At 39.1% G+C, this 20,973-nt stretch overlaps 1 protein-coding gene across 2 annotated transcripts in view; it reads left to right on the top strand.

Annotated features, from left to right (window-relative positions):
• Positions 1-20,973, top strand: part of Ntan1 (N-terminal amidohydrolase 1) — a 37,378-nt gene that overhangs the window by 9,347 nt on the left and 7,058 nt on the right. The window contains exons 1-8 of one of the 2 annotated variants that reach the window (XM_071594705.1): positions 7,378-7,433; positions 9,435-9,773; positions 12,101-12,329; positions 13,139-13,204; positions 14,309-14,491; positions 16,190-16,297; positions 19,078-19,178; positions 20,270-20,431. In XM_071594705.1, coding sequence (XP_071450806.1) covers positions 9,471-9,773; positions 12,101-12,329; positions 13,139-13,204; positions 14,309-14,491; positions 16,190-16,297; positions 19,078-19,178; positions 20,270-20,431 — 1,152 coding nt within the window. In that variant the 5' untranslated portion in view covers positions 7,378-7,433; positions 9,435-9,470. Of the gene's footprint in view, positions 1-7,377; positions 7,434-9,434; positions 9,774-12,100; positions 12,330-13,138; positions 13,205-14,308; positions 14,492-16,189; positions 16,298-19,077; positions 19,179-20,269; positions 20,432-20,973 lie in introns of those variants that run through there. The other variant, XM_071594704.1, reaches the window with a different exon arrangement.

Here is a 20,973-nt window from a genome sequence, read left to right on the forward strand (position 1 = left end):
TAACTTGTTTTCTTTGTAGAGCAGCAATTTCAGCATGTTCAGGAAGCTGAAGTGTGTACTTTTCATTTTGCTCATTCATAGGGTCGATAGCAAAGACATTTTAGATGTTGTCCATTTTCTGTGTGTCTAGTTAATTGTGCCTAGATTCTGTCTGATTTGGTCATATTTTGAGCAGAATATTATCCTATTTTGGATTATCTTCTTCTCTGCAGTCTTTTATCTCCCTTTTTTCAAGTGTTAGGCAAAATTTCCATGTCCAGTTAGGGCTTATGTGCTTTCTCTGGAAAGAGGAATGCTGATATCCAACCTGGATTCTTGACTAATGGAAATATTTCTTGGCATTTTTTTTATCTATAAGGCTCTTGTTTCAGTCCTCCTGTCAGATATTCATAGCAATTATTCCATTTTGTTTCAGTTTATTCCAATTTCCCAAGCCTAGGCATTCTATGCTACATGTCCATTTCGGATTTCTAAGTTTGTCTTTCATTCACTCAGAATTAATGTGCTGAGCAGGCACTGTGCAAAGCTGTTTTGTAACACGTATTAAACAAGTCCTTTGGGCTTTGAACATTTTCCTTAAGACTACTCTGCTATTTCCACCAAAGTTCACCTGCATATATCTACATCTACATCGATACCCTGCGAGCCACTAAAAAGGTGTGTGGCGGGGGGTGCAGCACCAGGAGGAAAGGGTAAGGGATGAGGGGGTTAGGGTTTTTCAAATGGATGGGGAAAGGTGGGGGGAACCTGCAAAAAAAAATGTATTTATATACTAGTATAACCATGCGCAGTTGCTATCTTGTAGGTTAATATTTATTATGTCAAGCCGACTAGTGGAGGAACTTGCAGTCAATCTCTCTAATCTTATATCCATGATCCCTCCGCCCTTAATACGTTGGGGTTCGAATTATGTTCTTGATGTCATCGGAAAAGGACCCATCTTTAAATGTTTTTAATAAGTTTGATCTATATTGTAAACACCGCTGTGTAAGGGAATCCCAGCCTAAATTTTCTAGCAAGGTAGTTAGGCTACTGCGTTGGTCATAGCAATTTTTGACAAATCCAGCCCCCCTCCACTGAACTCGATCCAATTCCAAAATCAAATTTATCTCTTGAGGATCCCATATACTGGCAGCATACTCTAGGTGGGGCCTGACTAGGGCAAGAAAACATCGTTCCTTCACTTTTTCATCCCATTTACCTAGCAGCACATCTGCAGGCCAATGCTATAATTAATGGCATGCAAATTCTGCAGGCTGCCTTAGTTAGTTTGGCAGAGTCTATGCCTTATCTAAAAGGACCTCTCATACTTTGATTCACTCTTGGGGCACCATTCTGCTTGAGCGATAGTTGTTCATCTAGGACAATCCACAAGTATTTCTATATTCATTTATCCCTCTGAGGGATATGCCATATATTTTTACTATTGGATTCCTTTTTAGAGAATTTACAATCCGGAGAAAACAAATTTTTGGGGAGGTGAACTTAGTTTTACTTTACTGAATCAACACGAGGAAAGAGTTTACCTGCATCAATTAGTTTTTTCTTCTAGTTCCCATATGCTATTAGCAAGAGTTATAAATGAAGTGTCATCGGCACATTGGCGGTTTTGTCTCAGTTAATCGGTAGATTGATCCAGAAAAAAACCCATTCATTCCATTGTTTCAAATGGCCGGACCTAGTATGGAACCCTGGGTTGCTCCTTTGGTTAATATCTTAATCGTTTCAGGACCTTCGGTTTTCACAGCTACGATTCCATTGCGTAAATAGTTTCGAACTAAGGGGGCCAATCAAAAACAATGGGTATTTACTGGCTGTAATACAAGTAGAATTTGTCACCACAAGGAATGAAATGCCTTTTCAAAATCAGTACTGGAAACCCCTACATGGTTTTAGTTTTCTCTGGAGGTCATAATTTGGTTACTTGCTCAGCTGGTGACCACGTTAGTGTTTGGTTCATGGCGAAAACCCATTTATTTTCAATCGTAGCGGTTTAGGACTAATTCTTCCAATTTTAACTTAACCAGCCATTCCAGGATTTTCCCAAATTTTGATGTTAGGGTAATTGGTCGGCTTGCTTTTCGATCTCAGTAGTGAAATTAATTGTGAAGATCATTCGTCTTTCAACTGTAGTTTATGACGTAAATTAGTCATTTTTATTCGTAAATTTCAAATATTCTGTCGCGCAAGAACTGATCAGTCGAAACTTATGATAACAAAACATGTTATCGGCGGGTAAGCTCGTGTATGCGGACTAAAGATGACAAGGATTACTTGAATATAAGGATAAAACTTGGGAGATTAATTTCCATCTCCTCAAGTTCGATTGCGGTGCGTAATATGATTTTGAGGTCATGGGAAAAATCAAATGGAAATTCTCTATAATTTTTATATCCGGCGGTATACCAGGATATGAGTATGAGGATTATTTTACATTGTTCTAATGTGAAACGGTAGCTTAGGAAAGGGTTAATTCTGAAATTTAATGACAAGTAAACAACTTAATAAAGGTTGTGAAATGAATTAATGAAGAATCTTGTGATCATTAAAAAACAACCAAAAATAAGTGTGGATGCCGAATGCCATGGAATTTTTAATAAATGAAGAACTAAGCTATTGTGCTGGTACACAAATAATTCATAATTGTTAGAGTGGAATGGGCTAATTACTGGAAGCATTAAAGAAAATATTTTCTCCAGCAAAGAACTAATAGGTTTGTATGAGAAGTACCGGGAGAATAGACATATATTTAAGGCTACAACACCTCAAAATTCTCAACTGTACATCTTCTGAGCGTCGACACGCTTTTGCCAGCGGCTTTTCCACGACTCGAAGGGCCCCCTGGTAGGCGGAATCCGGAAGGTCCCGCCTGCACTTGAGGGCACTTAGGGTCCCATGGCGGTGTCCTTTGAGGGAGCATTTCTTCTTTGGGAACAGGGCATAGTCTACTGGCGCCAAGTCGGAACTGTATGGGGGTTGGGGAATCGTCGCGATGTCGTTATTCGTCAGATAGTCGGTTACCTTGAAGCAGGTGTGGCTGGGAGGCTTCGGGACGAGTTAAGCGCAGTTCTTTCTCATCGCCAGATTTTCAGTGATATCGGTGTGTGCATTGTCATCTCATCAATTTCAATACTATTTGCGATCATGTGCACACCTAACCGACGGTCTGAATTGGGCACTTCACGCAGACGTTGCACGTTGCCGTCGGTTCCAGACGTTGACGGCCGTCTAGCGCGGGGCTCGTCCTCCATACTCTCTCGCACAGTCCTACACAAAATTTGATGGCGTACCGCTGTTCAATCGTTCGCGGCATTTTGCGCTTGCGCCGAGTCACTCGACCGGGGTCCACTAAAAACACGATCTAGCGTGGACGAACGCTCGAAGGCGCTTTGAGCGCGTAGAAGGCCAAACCCTTCACCAACGAGCGTACGCGGTGCGAGCAAGCTGCGACGTATCGTACAGTCAGGTCGGGAAAAAAAATGGTTGCCGACACTTTTAATAATTATTGGACATTGATGACAGTTATAGACGGAGGCATATCGAGAAAATGAAATTTACCGAGAGGAAGACAAAGGACGAATTTTTTTCAAATCGGGGGAAAAGAGAGGGAGGCGATAGGTAAAGTTCGAAGAAGGCAGGATAACTGGGTGGGAGAGGAAGTATTGAAAGGTTAGCTGGCCATAATGCGGAGGGGATAACGGTTAGGTTAGCAGGGAAGAGGAAGGAGAAGTAGGCTTTTGGCCGGCATGAAGGCTGGTAGAATGTATGGAGAACTCAACGAGACAGTAGTGCAAGGCTAAGGGACATCCGTGCGATTGGAGGTGGTCCTTGGCGTATTTTTAATCAGTTGACCACCTATGATTGCCGATTATATAGATTTAAGACGGCATCGGAAAACTATTTCACCGAGTAGTCGCCCATTATAAGTACTTATCGCTTCATTCTGTATGTTCGAATTTCTCCCAACCACCGTCACTGATGAAGGAAGGGACCATTAGGTCCCAATTGCGCCCAACCTCTATCTAGCTATTCAATTAGGCTCAGGCTCAACTTTGTGGAAGTTCATGTTCATAAAATGAAGAACTCAATGTATATTTCAACTGTTCTTTAGTTTCTTACTACTAGATTCAACGCTTAGACGTCATATAATCAGGTTCAATCAATCAATCAATATCTATCTACATATCTATAACTACGAGAGCGGTTCAATAAGTACCCGTGTTAGAAATGAAGAAACCATTTTTTCAAAAACATTTTTTCTATATTTCAACATAGTCCCCTTTTAGAAAGATGCACTTCTAACAACGTTCCGGCCATTTTTTAACCCCTCCAAAAAATAGGATTTGTCGAAATCTCCAAAATACGCCTCTGTCTCGGCGATAACTTCCTCGTTTGAGCTACATTTTTTTCCCGCGAGCCATTTCTTCATGTTAGGGAATAAGAAAAACTCGCAGGGAGCCAGATCGGGTGAATACGGGGGGTGTGGCAGCAATTCATAACGTCGTTCATGCAGTTTGGCGGTAACAATTCCGGATCAGCTTGTTGTCCATCGTGAGCAGTCGCGGCACCCATCGGGCCGACAATTTTTTCGTCACCAACTTATCATGTAAAATATTAATTGCCGTTCCGGTCGACACACCTCCCCTGGCCTCTGCTACTTCGCGCACATTCGTTCGTCGATCAGCGAGAATCATGGCGTGAGCTTTTTGAATGATTTCCTCGGTAACCACGTCTGCCGGGCGTCCTGGTCGCTCCTCATCAAAAGCAGTTGTTCGCCCACGTTTAAATTCGTTGAACAAATATCTAACTGTTGTCATAGATGGCGAAGTGTCCCCATAAACAGCATCCAACTTTGCTTTTATCTCCTCGCATTTCTTCCCTTCCAAAAACAAAAAGCGAATTACCGAACGATACTGCTCTTTTTCCATCTTAGCGAAAACCACGAAACACGTCTTACTCGAATGGCTGCCAAATCCAAACTAACCTTTAAATCAGTCTGAAATTTGTTTCGCCGTTGTTTGATAGATGGCAGCACACGATGATAACATAAACTTTCCTCAGGAACGCCCTTTGTCGTCAAGCACGGATACTTATTGAACCGCCCTCGTATCACTCCGTCGCCGTCGCATAGCACTCCTCCATTACTCATCACCGTCCGACATTCTCTCCATTGCTCTCCTTACCTGCACATCACCAGCCCCCGATCTACGCTCATCCTCTTCCTTCCAAGACCGGATCCACGCAACGCTCTACCCGCCATGCCTGCCTTCACTTACCTTTTCCTTATGTTTAAATTAACCCTCATTTTTCTTGAGAATCTTGTTCCTTTTGTTTTCTGATGATTTATCTTCCCCTCTCCTTTATTACTTTCGCTGATTTTGTAATGCCTTCTAGAATAGAATTCAAGAATTTTAAAGTATTAAAGTCATTCGCGTTGTTCGGGTTTTGAACCCGAATCTCTCGATTTCCGATCGAGTGCTTTGACCAATTAAGCTGGAATTTGGCGTCCTCGTGCCCTTCATTTCTGCATTTGAATGAATAATGGCGAATGGCTCTGTTAAAGTAATTGTCGCGGAATCTCCCGCAGTTCTTTGAGTTACCATCCGACAACGACCGCAATACCTCGGCCTGATAGCTTGATGCAGAGCTTCATCGTCTACAAATGTGACTCGAATATGTTGCCTGCATCTTCCTCTCCCACGTCTGACGTCTTCTCAGCGCTTCAGTGAGAAAGCACTGTCGATAACAGGCAACCCTATGGGACTGTGGTGTCTTATCGTAGCCCATATCCAATTTCCATCCCCTTCCCGTGTTTGTGCAGTCTGGTTCATATATTGACTTGACGGCTATACTTCCGTGAAAATATTAAATTCTGTAGTAATTTAATTTACTTTGTGTATCTCTATTCTACTAGCGCCATTTCCAAACAGGATATTAAACGAAGACATCCTGATTATGTTCCATATTCCTATGCATTAACTTTCTCATTTTAGCAATGAGTGTCGCACTTCGGCGCCCTCCTAAACCAAAACTATCCATCATTGTCATAATTGATATTCCACTTGTGATGGTAGGTTTTGGATGGAAATTGACTGAACAACGATTGTTTCTAACTAAACATAACACCAAATTAAACCCTTCTTCGATCCCGCCTACTTCCTTCCTCGCTTGCCTCACGTCCTCACTCTAATCGGTCTTCAGCATCCCACTGCCGATCTAAATACTCTCTGCATCCATCTTCCAAGCCTCCATTGGATATCTCCCAGATATCACCTCTCTCTCTCTCCTCTTTTGTTTTTCTCTCTGTCCACTTCACCTTTTCCATCCGTCTCGACTCCCACATTTCAAAAGCCTTCAATCTGCGCCTCTCATTTTTCTTCAATGAACTTGTTTCCGTGCCTCACGAAAACCATGCTCCATATTAAATTTTTGATCCTTTCTTTATAAAGTAAAGTTCCTTTTCTTTTGTAAAGCCATGCTCAACTTCCCTGTCATCGAATTCCCTCCTCGTTAAGTGTACCCTCAAATCTCAGCCGAAGATCAATCACAATGATTTCCATTCGTTCGTGTCAAGCGACAACGGTTTCCCAGCGTTTTCCAAAATTACCCTAGAAAGCGTTGATATGAACTAGGCGGACAGTGTGTAGTGTCCGCTTTAGCGTGGTCTCCATAAACCAATTTTCTGAATGTCTTGTTACGTATTCGAAATAACTGGTTAGGTAAGGCTCTTGTTTCGGGCCTACTCATGGTAGTTTGGTGCCCCACGTGGAAATGCCCCTTTGCCTGCCCTCTTCCAATAAATGAAAAGATTTGACACGTCGTTTCGAATGCTTTTTAGGTCTGACACCAACTGATAAGTGTTTGCTTTTTCAAAATCGGGGCCCCGGATAGCATACCGTTCCGGACGGTAGGTTGTACCCACCATCCGGCCTTGCCATTTGGATCTTTTTGGATTGCTCTGTGCTTCTTGTTCATCGCTGGCTGGCTTTCTCGGTCCGTGATTGCGCCCCCGATGCCGTCCGAGGAGCTCGATCGCATCTCTTGGGCAGCTCGTTATCTTCGACGCGACTGCTTGGCCCGCCCCTCCCCGTCATCCCACCCCTCTTCCCACGCTTCTTCGACACCGACTGGAACCGATAACCCTGCCTCTTCATATCTGCGTCTCTCCTTTTTTTTCCTACGATGCTCCTCTTCCCTGCCCCCTCTCCTTCTCCTCCGGCGTCCTTCTCGTGCGATACTTTATTCCTTTCCGGGGCCGCGCGTCCACATAACATTCGGGCAAACGGCGACGTGGATCACCCGCCCCCGCCTTCCATCCTTTCTTCCAACCATTCTTCGGATTGCCTGCCCGCCGAATCCCCACCGAGGCCTCCTTCACTGCCGCTTACCCTCTCGAACGAACCGTCGGCGCTTCTGCGGAATCAGTTCGTCGGGTGAGTTCTCTCCATTTGCCGGAATAAGTTGGCAGCGGGAACCAATGCGATGTTGCGTCGCGTATTCTTGGCCCAAAATTATTTCATTTGGTGCGGTGACCGGTATGCCTTCAAAGCTGAGGTTCCGGGTTCAATATCCAGGATTTGATTTGTTGTATTTAATGCGCTTTTCGTGTGCAGATTTTGCAGATCACAGCAAACACACCGGCCGTTCGATGAATGTGTGAAGACGTGCGATACGTCGACAGCGTCTGCGTCGAGTTACCTACCCACCTCTCCCGAGTTCTTCTCCCCTCGCCCTAACCACGCACTCTTGTCTATCATTGCCCTATCCTCGATGGCGGAAATGACCTCGGCAGTCGTGCGCATCTCGCAATTGCTTCTTCTATGTCCGTCCGTTCACTGAAGTTTTCTTTCTTTGCTATCCCGAAGCAATTTAGCGTTTTGGTATTTGCACATTGCCATCGAGAATTCCCTCAATTCAATTCAATAAACGCCAAATTCCTCGTGTTTTTATTCAAAAATTTACTGGCGAGATTTGGGGCTATTATTTTCTCGGTTGAGCACGAAAATCACCCCCAAGCGTCAAAGCTGGTTTTGTTGATCCTTATATTATTTTAAATGGGATAATTGTAAACTTTAAAGCATCATAAACGAATAATAGCTCAATCATGTGAAGTTTAATTAATGTCTCTTGAGTTGTGTTTTTTTATTTAATGAGTGATGGAAAGATCACATGACTTCATATGTGGCTGACTCTCATTGCTGCTGACTTGGACCCATGAGGCTTTTTTGAGTTCTAGCATCCATTCTGTCATTGAGTTAGTGGCAGGCTTCAAACCATTAACCTGTATCTTATTTTAGAAAGTTACTTTTTTAATTGATATATGGTTATGGTATTTTACAACAGAAGACTTGTATAGTGGTATTGATAGATTTTGTTCAGTAATATTATTTTTCTTTATTAATGCTCTGCGTCAACTGTTTTTCATATGTTTAACCCCCAGCAGTGGCACAAATAAAAAAATTGCACTAATAGGTTGTATGGACAAAATAAAACCTGCTACAATATTAGTGATTTGATAAATAGAAAGAAATGTTATCAGTCGGTTATAATTTTGGACGAGGGAGCTAAGGCCACGTTACAAATATTCAGATGAATGCTGTCCGTGTAGAAAATTAAAAAAAAGTGTTTTCCTAAAACAGTCAATTTATGGAGATCATGATTTCCTGCATAAAAAATCAAGTGTTTTAGTGTAATTAAATACTATTACAACATTATTTTTAGTGAATTTTATTCATCTTGGATATAGATGAAGGATTCTTTTAATCATTACTGGTATTTTGTTACAGTTTATTTTCTCCAGTGTGTACATAGTTTCCTCTTCACTGTTGTGTTATTTCTGTTAGACACGGTGCCATTAGTGGTACTAGTTTTCAGGGGAGGCTATGGACAACTAAGGGCATTTGCACCATCAGGATAGGAAAGGATTAAGGGTGGAGAGCAGCCCAGTGTCGGCATTAGCCTACTCTACTACGTACTTACCATTTGGAATGATGTTAGTAGGTTAATAGATGCTCCCCGAATAGCTCACATGGACTTCACATATTTTGACTAAAAATGAGAACAGATATAATTTCTTTAGTCTCATAATATTGGCATTTAAGGTAGTTCTACGCGGTTATGTTGTGAAGAATGTTAGCGGAGTGGTTCGGGACAGGTCGCACTAGATAGGCATTGCATTACGAGGCAATTAATGGAAGCCATGAGTTGGACAACTGTGCTCTCTGTCCTAAGTAAAATTTAACTATGATGATATTATATTGTCTTTTAATTTGCATCTACCTTAAAATTCACCATGCTTTCTGCAGGCATTTCCATGCTATAGTGGCAGTGGCTGAAAATGAGTAAATTTAGCATGATGCCATGTATTTTGGAACATGATGTCATCAAAAGCACATCGTGATGTAATTACTAAAATGAGCACATATTTCTTTCAGGAAATTGCTGTAGATTTCCAAATACTTGAGAGCACCATGGTTTTGGTGCTGGGAGGATATTCCGGGGGCACTAATGGCCTCCTGCCGGGTCAAGGTGCCCACTCAAATGCGAGTAGTGGTGGTGCGCAAAATGGAACCAACAGTGGCAACCTACCTTCATCATCGTCCTCGTCTTCCTCTTCATCGCCCCCGCACCACCTGCACCCCACACAGGTTCCACCCGCTTCCCCATTCCACCACGGCACAACCCTCGGGGCAGCTTGTGGGTCCACTCTAGGAATGACGTTGGATCACAATGGGCCAGTGCTCGGTCACCAAACACAGCTTGACACGCATGGGGTGAGTGGCACAATAGAATATACACACTATTTTGGAGTCAGAGGTGAATTTTTGTGGATAATGATTTGTGCAGTAAAGTCCCTGAAAGTGTTTGTGCAGAAAATTATTCAAAATTATATTGTTTCGTGAACAATGAATCCGGAAGTGTGAAGTTGAATGGCATGGAAATTGATGGGGAGCCATTAATATGGCACTGATTCGATTGCTATTGAAGCCAAAGCTGGAACTGACCCGGTCTCTGGTAGCCTCTTGTATACATCATGGTTAAAAAAATTAATTTGTTTTTTCTGTCCGAAGGAGGTGTTTCTCAAGGGTCAGAGTTAAGGATCTACAAAGCTCCTTTCTTTATTTTAGAATCTGAAGCCAATCAGTCAAAATTCTGAAGAAACGAACCATTAACTGAAATGCTAAAACTAGTTGCGTTGTTCGAATGCCCTTGAATGCTGAATCCCTACTCCAGAAAAAAGTAGCAATTCCGTTAGTGTTAGAACGTAATGTGAGAAACAAGAGAAGTGGGGCATGTCGTGGCAAGTGCTTCCAAGAAGATTAGTGAAAATGAAATGTTGGGGTCTTATTAGTTCAAAAGATTGTGCCTTTGTGACTGCGTAAGTCCTGCCCATGAAGACATATATTGCATTTAATTGCATGACTTATTCAAAATATGCACATGATAATCATGGTTAACATATCAGTGCAGGAAATCACGAAGTCTTCTGTTGTGTGTTGTTTCCTATTGATAAAATTGAAGTATGGTGTGGTGCGTGTAAATTTTGATATGTTCGTAGGAAATGTGCTGGCACTCTCACTGCACTGCCTGGTTGTTGGATTACTTGACAACCAAGAGGCCCAATGCAGCGTTATCGTTACTGTGGTAATTTGTCCATTTATTTCTTAAATGCCAAATCATTTTGACTGCTTTTACCAATCGGATGATTGGTGAAAGCAGTCAAAATAATTTCTTTAGCACTTTCTAAAGTGCATCAGCAAATGTTTTGCGTGGTCATAAACTGAGAAAAAATGATTTAAACTGTGCGTATGAGATTAGAATTCGTTGAAAGACATGCAATATCAAATGTTGCTATGAATTGTTATTGGGGGGGATGAGATGAAATGCAAAAAGTCTAAATGATCTCTCTAGCACTTCTGGTGTTAGCAGCAAACAATCGATTTCTATGATTAATTTACCATTTTTATGGAAAGATTACTGAATCAGCAAATTAATTTCCCAACTGCTTTTCTAATGCTTTAGAAGTGTGAAAGCTAAGAAAAGTCCTGGTGTACGCTTCCGTGGTGTGATGTAGTTGAAGATTCATGTCTTTGGGTATTTCTTCCGTGGATGTCCATAATCCTGGGGCAACAGTCACCGCTATACTAACTCGAAAGGCTGTTACTTGCGGAATAATGCCTTGAAAAATAATGGATTGTCCCTTTGGTAAAATAATATTCCCGGTAAAACAACATAAAAGTATTAATATCAACAACTTTTTGCTGTTGATCTTAATATGTTTGCACATTGTCACCTGTAAGACTAATTTTACCAATTAATATTACCCGTGGAAGCTTATATTCTAAGGAACATCTCCATATTTTCAAAGGAATGTCAATTTTGGAATAGTTTACTTTGATGCACAGTCCTGAACTATCTACTACTGCTAACTAATATGTGACATTTACTTTTTAATTTTGAAAACTAACATTTAACTTGCCATGATAATGACCAGTAAGTTCAATTATGTGGAATCTTGGGTGTGCGCATTACTTATTACTTTTTTGGTTTAAGGTGTAAAGAAACATAATAATGTTGTAAACATAGCTAATTTTATTTTGATGAAAGGTAATATTATTATGTAAGCTTGTAAAAATTATTATGTAGGTTATCATTTGGAAAATGGTTTACAAATGTTGGAAAACCTCATTTTGTTGAAATATGAATTCTTCCATCTCTTCAATAGGGCTCTTTTGGGGCCACCTACCTCTTTCAGTTCCTTCTCCTTTTTTGTTTTATTTTCCTCCAATATTTTCTCAACTCTTTGCTTTGCCTTCCTTTTTTCTCAACTCATTTGTATCTATTCATCTCCTCCTGAACTAACCCATAAACAGTGAAAGTGTAGGAATTCATGTTGCCCCAAATGGCTGTTGCTCATCTATGTAATAATCCATCTCTCTTGGGTTTATGTAATTAAGAGCAATGCATAATATGTACGGATGAGCTTAGATGTTATCCTAAGGGAATATTTTCCAGTTGATGGTATAGCTCTTTTGCGTAGCTATTAAGTCTGTGTTTTTTAAATGGCTGTATGATGTCATTTACCAATTTGCCTTGACAGCACCACTCGGCTGGCGTGGATGGCCTTGGTGGTGTGGCACACCCGAGCCATCACCCAAATGGGGGCCAGCCAAGTCAGCTCCCCATTGACTCGCACACCCTCTTAGACTCACACCCAGAGTACAAGGAAACGGCAGCACAATTCCTCTCAATGCCCGTCAAAGTAATTGGCCCTGTTGGCCTCTTGTATTTGAAGCAAAGGGAAATGGTCATCACCCTTCCACATGACAGTAAGATCTCTTTGTAATATGCAGTGATTTGAATGTTAATTTTAGCATTTATTTGAAAGATTTTTCACGGCCTCTCAGACTCTCAACTTTGCATGAGTCACTATATTAGCTAAATATATGTGTAAAATTTAACTCATTTTTTTATTTCAAAATGTATGCATAAATTTAATTTCAATAAGAACTCATAGTTTTAAAAAATTATTGTCTGCGGTGTAACTTTATGGAATTTACATAAGATATTGAAACAAAATGAAATTATTGACTTGGTAATTCCACACATTTTAATTTAAAAAACACGACCCAGGTTTCGACGTTGAACGTCATCACCAGGTGGTCCTCATAGAAGCTTCTAACACCTGGAGATGACTTTCAACGTCGAAACCTGGGTCGTGTTCATGAATAAAGTGTGTGGAATTACCAAGTCAATAATTTCATTTCTATACAATACATATGTTTCTAAAAGGAATTGCATGTTAATTGATTTAATGTGGTTTTTTTTTAAATTTTACCATTTCAAATGATTGAGTTACTAGATCTTAAAATTAAGATTATTTTAATTTATCATACAGTGAAATGCTACATTTTATTTTCTTGATGACTGAGTAAGGTGCATTATTAGCATAGGTGTTAGTAATGAAGGCACTAAGCCTTTGAAGCACACAGAGCTTTGGCTGCTCAGCTTTTACAAGTTAGTGAAATCACTGGCAAAAGAGTGAAATGCTGAGTGACTGTGGTGCTTTATTGCTTTCAAAAGTATAACAAACTACAACTTATATTCAATTAACTGAGATCATTGGTTTTTATTTCAGAAAACGTTTCCATTTTCGGTTCTGATGATTTCACAATATGCATCGTTATGGTATTAAGGCATACAGGTGAGTGTTGAATAATTAAATATTATATTAATTCTTTTTTGACAAGGATCGGTTCAATCCAAATTTGATCAAATCCAAATTTTTTCTTTCAAGTCTCGCATCCAAATCTTCCTTCTGGCATTTAAATTTCAATTGCTCATTTTTGTTTTATTTAGTGTTTGATTTGAATCTGAATTTACTTTGTTTTACTACATTTTGAATCCATTAACAATGTTGTATTATCCTTGATGGAAAACTTACATTTTTGTTAATATTTAAATGCCTAATAGTAGAATTAAGATAGATTGTCTTCCACTCATTTTACGTAAGAGATGTCATTAACTTAGGTCTGCAGATGCCCCTAATGTGTCTTCGCCACATGTTAGGTCTGGAGGTGGTGTGATTCTCTGGAATTACTCTGGGGCCGCTATTTTTATATCTACCTCTCCAGAAATAGCTATATAAGAAACTAGAAATTTGGGATTTCTGAGTAAATCTTAAACTGGAAGACACAAAATTTAGGAATGCAGAATCCAAGTTTTAATAGGGAAGATGTTCTTAAAGAAGCAGTTAGCATTTGTTATTTTGGGAGGTTATTCAGGAGTTTTAATTGATTGATTTAATAGATTAGGTGGTACACCTATAGGTATTAGTCGGCTAACCAAGTTGTTTGAGTTATGATGTTCAGGTGTCCATTGAGTCAGCCGTGCATCATTTTAAGTCTCCCAGAATATTGTCCAACCCGAACCTAGTCAAAATATTTAATGGTCAATGTCATTAGGTAAACTTACTTGTATTGTACTTAATTTTTTTAAACTTCCTCATTGTGAAATGTCACTGTAAAAATTAGTGTTCACACAGTTTTATTTATTTCACAACCTGGGTTTCATTCTGGCATCAGTTTAAAAAAATACCAAATGGACCAGGTGCAAATGGTTTTTTTGCCGTAGGGGGAAGAAGTCAGTTCATGAGTTGGAGGGTGGGGGTCATGGGGTCTCACCGAGTTTCCTTGTACCTATTATTTCTGCTGATTGGATAGCCAGCCTGCAACCAAATTGTATTGAATAGCCCTTGAATGGTAAGTTTGACTCAGATCTATCCCTGTGACAATAATTCTTGTTTCAGGTTCAGGTGCCATATGTTTGGCACACATGGATGGCACGGGCATGGAAGAGGGCATTCCAGCAATGCTACACAAGATTCAGGAGCTCTCTGTGGGTTTCCCTGAAGGCAGGATAACACTCTCACTGGTTGGTGGCTTCTCTGATCCAAGGAATTACTCTGAGGAGCTCCTGGCTGCTATTTTGCGTGAGCATATCATTTTTAATATTCAATTTATTTAGAGATAAAGAGCTAGCATTATTTTTTGCTAGCTATTAGGGGAGGCAACCTACAGCTTAAGAGTATTTTCAATTGTAATTTTTACCCTTAGTGTTAAGGAGGGCTTTGCATTGGTACCCTTGAAAAAGGAAGCATAAATATGCTCTCATGCAACCCATTTATGTTTCAACATGTCAGGAAGTACATTGTTTTGCTCTTATCTTCACACGACCAGTAAACTACTGGGTGAACTGTATTGCATTTCAATCTTCCCAATCCCTTCTTAGTATACGGTGTAAGATTTTGTATTTCTGGCATGTAACTACAAGCATGGATACATTTTAATGAATAAGTGCTTCCATCATTACATGAAATCACATTCTTCAACCTAGGAGGAGCAGGAATGCTACTGTAAATGTGAAATTCAGAGTGGAGGGGGGAGGGTAATAGTTCATTTCCCTGTGACACCTGTGATTTCCTAGGAAGTTCTCCCCCCCACCCCCCCAAAATAGCATATAGCTTGTTTTATCAGATTTCCTGATTTTGTGCTTTACGTGTTCAAAGCCATCTCCTTGGTTTTGGTGGTGGGACCTTTGGTTGGTAGCTGATTGCCCTACCCTTTTGGATGCCACAACACTGGTCGTGGCTTCGATAAATAGGAAAAGATATCGGAATCCAAATGATCAGTAAATTAGAACATTGTTACTTTTTCATGTGACTCTGATGATAGATATTTTTGGAAAGTCATTATGAGCCTATTGATTATGCTAGTCTTATTTATTTATTGCTACTTATTCTTTCAAATTACATGAGTAATGAATATTGAAACAATTGCTTCTAATGAGAAAAATCTCCATATCTCATCCGGTCTCAAGATTTGATTTCATTTAAATGTCTTACACAGAGTTTATTTATTTGTGATAAATGGTTATTTTCATCATATTGCAACAATTAGCATGGTTATTTGATGTGTTTTGTCCCGATTGAATGCCTGTGGCCTTACTGTTCTAGTATCACATGCTGCCTGGCCCAAGAGAAAGAGTAATCTGAGGCATGATGACACCAAAGGGAAATAGAAAGGGCAATTTTTCCATTAAATGGCTCAAGTTTAAATAAGTATTATATTAGGTAAAGGAGCCTTTGCAAAAAGACAGAAGTTAATGATGGGCACCTAAATTAAAGATTTAATGAAAAGACAAGTGAAGTTTTAGTATAGTATTTCTGTATGGCTCAGAAACTTGTCATCGATGTGGGAGGGTAAGCGTAGATTGGAGGCCTTTGAGGTATGTGCGTGAGGAGAAGAAAGGAGAAAATAAAATGGATGGAAAGAAAAACTGACGATGAAATTCTGAGAATAGTCGGGGAAGAAAAACGGCTTTATGGAGACGTTAAAAATAAGCAAGACAAGTGGATGCAGGAGGAGGCACTGGGAAGCAATGAAAGGATGCTGAAGATGTTAATAGAGGGCAGTATGCTGAGAAAGCAATGTAAAGAATAGTTATTTATGGTAGAATTAAGGGAAATGTGTAGAAAGTATGTAGAATCAAATAATAAGTTACCAAAATATGTAGTATGAGTTGTAAGGGTATTCTGTGTCATGTTAGTCAGTGCTTAGATGTAGTGTATCCTTTGAAAACGTACTCAATCTGGTAGACTACTGCTAATGAAGCTGTACCCTCTTTTCAGATGCCTTCCATAAGCAGCCGGTGGAAGTGGACCTATCTTTAGCTTGTGTTTGTTCATTGAACACAACAATAAGAGGAGGCATACATTGGCCCATTATATATGGCATTGGTAAATTCTTATGATTATTGTATTGTATGTACAGCCTTTATATGTGACTATACTAAAATAAGGAGTTGGATATTCTAAGGCCAAATCTTTCCAAAAACTAAATATTTTGCCGAAATTGGATGTAATGTATTCATAGGAAAATTAATGCTGAATGTCAAAACTAATTTTTAATATTAACATTGATGTTTAAAATTATTGTGTCTGGATGCAATTATTGTGTGTCTCAGAGCATCAGATCATGTTTAAGATTTTTCCATGTAATTCATGAAAAGATTCAAAAGCATTCCAGTTTATGTATTCATCACAATAAACCGAGGGAAATATGTTTTTATATTGCCTGTAACTTGGTGCACTGTTTTGCAATAATTATTTCTAAATAGTTTTTTTATTGATGGGTTATAAAATATATTGGTAGGTTTTCTATTGCCTGTAACTTGGTGCATTGTTTTGCAATAATTATTTCTAAATGGATTTTTTTTATTGATGGGTTATAAAATATATACGAGGGCGGTTCAATAAGTACCCATGTTAGAAATGAAGAAACCATTTTTTCAAAAACATTTTTTCTATATTTCCACATAGTCCCCTTTTAGAAAGATGCACTTCTCCCAACGTTCCGGCCATTTTTTAACCCCTCCAAAAAATAGTATTTGTCGAACTCTCCAAAATACGCCTCTGTCTCGGCGATAACTTCCTTGTTTGAGCTACATTTTTTTTCCCGCGAGCCATTTCTTCATGTTAGGGAATAAGAAAAAGTCGAAGGTAGCCAGATCGGGTGAATACGGGGGGTGCGGCAGCAATTCATAACGTAGTTCATATAGTTTGGCGGGTAAAACTCCGGATCAGCTTGTCCACCGTGAGCAATCGCGGCACCCATCGGGCCGACAATTTTTTCGTCGCCAACTTATCATGTAAAATATTAATTGCCGTTCCGGTCGACACGCCCCTCACGGCCTCTGCTGCTTCGCGCACTTTCGTTCGTCGATTAGCGAGAATCATGGCGTGGACTTTTTGAATGATTTCCTTGGTAACCACGTCTGCCGGGCGTCCTGGTCGCTCCTCATCAAAAGCAGATGTTCGCCCACGTTTAAATTCGCTGAACCAATATCTAACTGTGGTCATAGATGGCGAAGTGTCCCCATAAACAGCATCCAACTTTGCTTTTATCTCCTCGCATTTCTTCCCATCCAAAAACAAAAAGCGAATTACCGAACGATACTGCTCTTTTTCCATCTTAGCGAAAACCACGAAACACGTCTTACTCGAATGGCTGCCAAATCCAAACTAACCTTTAATTCAGTCTGAAATTTGTTTCACCAATGTTTGATAGATGGCAGCACACGATGGTAACATAAACTTCCCTCAGGAACGCCCTTTGTCGTCAAGCACGGGTACTTATTGAACCGCCCTCGTAGGTTGCTATTCAGCAACAAAATAGATTAAATCACTTTTGTAATCAGCATTAAATATGTACAATGTGTAAATTGAGTGAATAGCTGTTGCTTATTATATCAGGGGGAAAACTTGTGTTTTACTTTAAGTAATGAATTGCCTACCTCAAAACCTCTTGACAAATCATAGTCACAGTTTTCTTTATCAGTGTGTTCTAGGAAATGATGTATATTATCGTTCTATTGGTGTTATAAATTAGTGTTTTTTAATCACTTAAAAGATGATCATGGCATTTTATTGGAAAAAATTATACTCTTGCTCATTTTGAAATTTCTTGATATTTTGTAGTCCTCAAATGCACATTAAGTCATCAAGATTAACCGAGGAAGTTCTGTGGCATGAGATGTGAACCTAAGACACTGCTGACGACCTTAACTAAGAATTTGATATCCCACATTTTTGTATTTAACATTTATTAAATAGTTATAACATGGTCTTTTGAATTGAATTGTCTGTTGACTTATCTAATGACTAGCTGGCTGAGAAGTTTAACCTTGTGCCATAATATTAGCCCTTACTTATTTAAATAACATCCTTAGTTATCTTCACTGACTCTCTGAGAAGCCAGTGTGTATGGTTCCAACTTGAAACAATGCATAGAGTTAAGCAATAATATTAGACTAATTACAAGAAATGGAATTACAGATGTTGCTTAAGGTAATGTGTATTAAATTGTTAATCGTTTCTTAATATGATGCATGCAAGTTTTGGAAATCTCTTTAATTCCTCTGTTTTAATATTTCATTAAATCATTGATATTTTGAGCACCAATCAAAATGTCTGTGTCATGCTTGGAAATATTAAATACGTGCATCTGTGAGAACTGAGTGCCCTATCTCCAATGAGCTGTTTGTGCTTTGATCCTCTATTAAAGCAGGTGTTATTTTTTTAAGAGACCAATTTTTATGCACTTTGTTTTTATGCTATTAAACAAAAGAAATGCAAATTCATTCTTGGGTTTTGCCAAGTGAGAAATCATATTTGCATTCCCATAGACAAAATATTCCTGAAATTTCCAAATCTTGGCCTTGTGTATAACAGCCTGAATTGATTAATATATTGATCAGAGAATATAAAAAAAATGGCTTTGAACCTGTCGCTTCTCATTAGTATTTTTACCCTGAGATATCATCTTTTGTGGTGATTTAATGCTACTCTGGTTTCAAACGTTTTCATTTTTACAAAACAATAATTAAGTTGGTGAATTGTCCGACTCAAAACCTCTTGGCAAATCATAAAGACTGCACCATAATACCTCACTAATAACAAGTGTACAAAGTGTGGTTTGTGTAGTTGCTGATCTTACTTGTAAGTTTTTTTCTGTACAGGTGTTATTGTGAAAACTGGAGAAATTTTTCCTGCAAGTTTTCCAGACAAAGGGCCCGATCAGGAGTTGAGGAATGCTAGACTTCTCACTGGAGGACAGCAGGTATTCATAATATTTAAGGACCACTACTGCCTTGTCAAACATTATTTTCCACTTCTATAAGCATGTAATGAAATATGTAGCTGGTGAATTACAGGTATTAAAACATTAGTATATTTTAATTGACACTAAGTTACCATGTCACCAAACGTGCTACGTTGTATAAATGCATGTTTTATTTGTGAATTTTTTTAGAAAGCACTTTAAATGAAATAATAAAACTCTCTTGCATGCTACTGAATCAAAACAGTGACATTATTGAAATTTTTAATCAAGGCATCAATTTTCTATGCCTGATACAGGGGAGAATACCAAATAGGAAGTATTTCTCCCTCTCTCCAATCGGCTTGCACTTAGAGGTAAAAGTCATTACTGTGTACATATCCCGAGCCCATAAGACACAGGCTGATTTTATGGTGCATTTTGGAGTGAAAGAAGTGCATCTCATGGACCAGGAAATACAGTACTCCTGCCTAAATATTTACTAATGGGATAACAGTGTTATGAATCACTACCAAGTTATAATAATTCAATGGATCAAATCATATTTTCAGACCCCTGTGGCTTTCCAATTTCACCTTAAACCAAATAATCGATTTACTGTCTTTCAACATTTGTTGGATTAAATGTTAAACATATATTTTTGTGTTTTTAATGAAATTTCTGCTTGTTTACTTAATTAGAGGTAAAGAAAATGTTATTCTTGGGTAAGATTCAAACCCCTAATTATTAGGTCTATTCTTTCTCACTTTTGAGTTCCGAAGCAGGACCACAGATGACCTAACATTGGTGTAAAAGGAATGGGGCTCTGTTCGAAATGCCTCAAAGTTTCCAATAATATTTGTGTGTATGTTGTGGTATTATTTTACAAGAGTCACTGTAACTGCATAAAAATAGCCATAATTTACACTTTGAATAAAAGTTTCTAAAAATTTGATTTTTGTGCAATATTTCTCAAGAGTGTGCCCAGTCCTGTTTTTTGGGCAGGTAAAAGGGCTGATTGAATTTAAACAGCCAACGACAGATGAAATGAAAGTTGCTGCACATACTTTGCGCTTTTGCTAGCTTATACCCTTTACTTTACTTTCTCTTAGATTTTGGATATATACGATTGTTCTTTGGGACTCCTGAGAATAGGCCCATTCAACTATGAACCAATGAGGGGGGTAGACCTCTGGCTTCAGCAAACTGATGAATTTATATTGCGGACCCTCTCTACTACCCCAGATGTTGAACCTCCTCATTTTGTGTCTCAGGTATGTATGGGCATTGAAAGTACAAGGTTTCCTTGCAAAATTTATGCTTTTCCACTTAATTTCATCAGCAGCAACCTTCATGCAAAGAAGTCAACCATTAGGTTTTTCTGGTGAATTAAAACATGGCTTTTGAAAATGTTCTTTCCAGTTATTATCATCTAAATCATATCTGATTGTGAATTAAGTAATGAAACTGGGAATGTGTCATTGGGAACACTAAAATTAGTTAAATAATGGGGATGTACGGAAAAATTAATTTTCGACCAATGTAGAATGAGATTACAGATGTAAATTATTATCAGCAGTAATCTACCGAGTTGGGTTAGGTTTTCAATGTACCCAGGCACTGCACACTAATGCCGTCCATAGCCCAGGCTACCATGTTGCAAAATATCCTGAAACCATGCACTATGCATTGCAACAATTCATTCTTTAGCTTTGCATACTTCCCACCTCCCTAAATTGGAAAGGACATGTCCATTAATCTCCTCCCCCTTCCTCGCTTCCCTCCTCTCCATCACCATCTTCTGCATCCCATTGCC

The sequence above is a fragment of the Hetaerina americana genome, unplaced genomic scaffold (genome assembly GCF_022747635.1).
Source record: "Hetaerina americana unplaced genomic scaffold, ioHetAmer1.1.p SCAF_1, whole genome shotgun sequence".
NCBI lineage: Eukaryota > Metazoa > Arthropoda > Insecta > Odonata > Calopterygidae > Hetaerina > Hetaerina americana.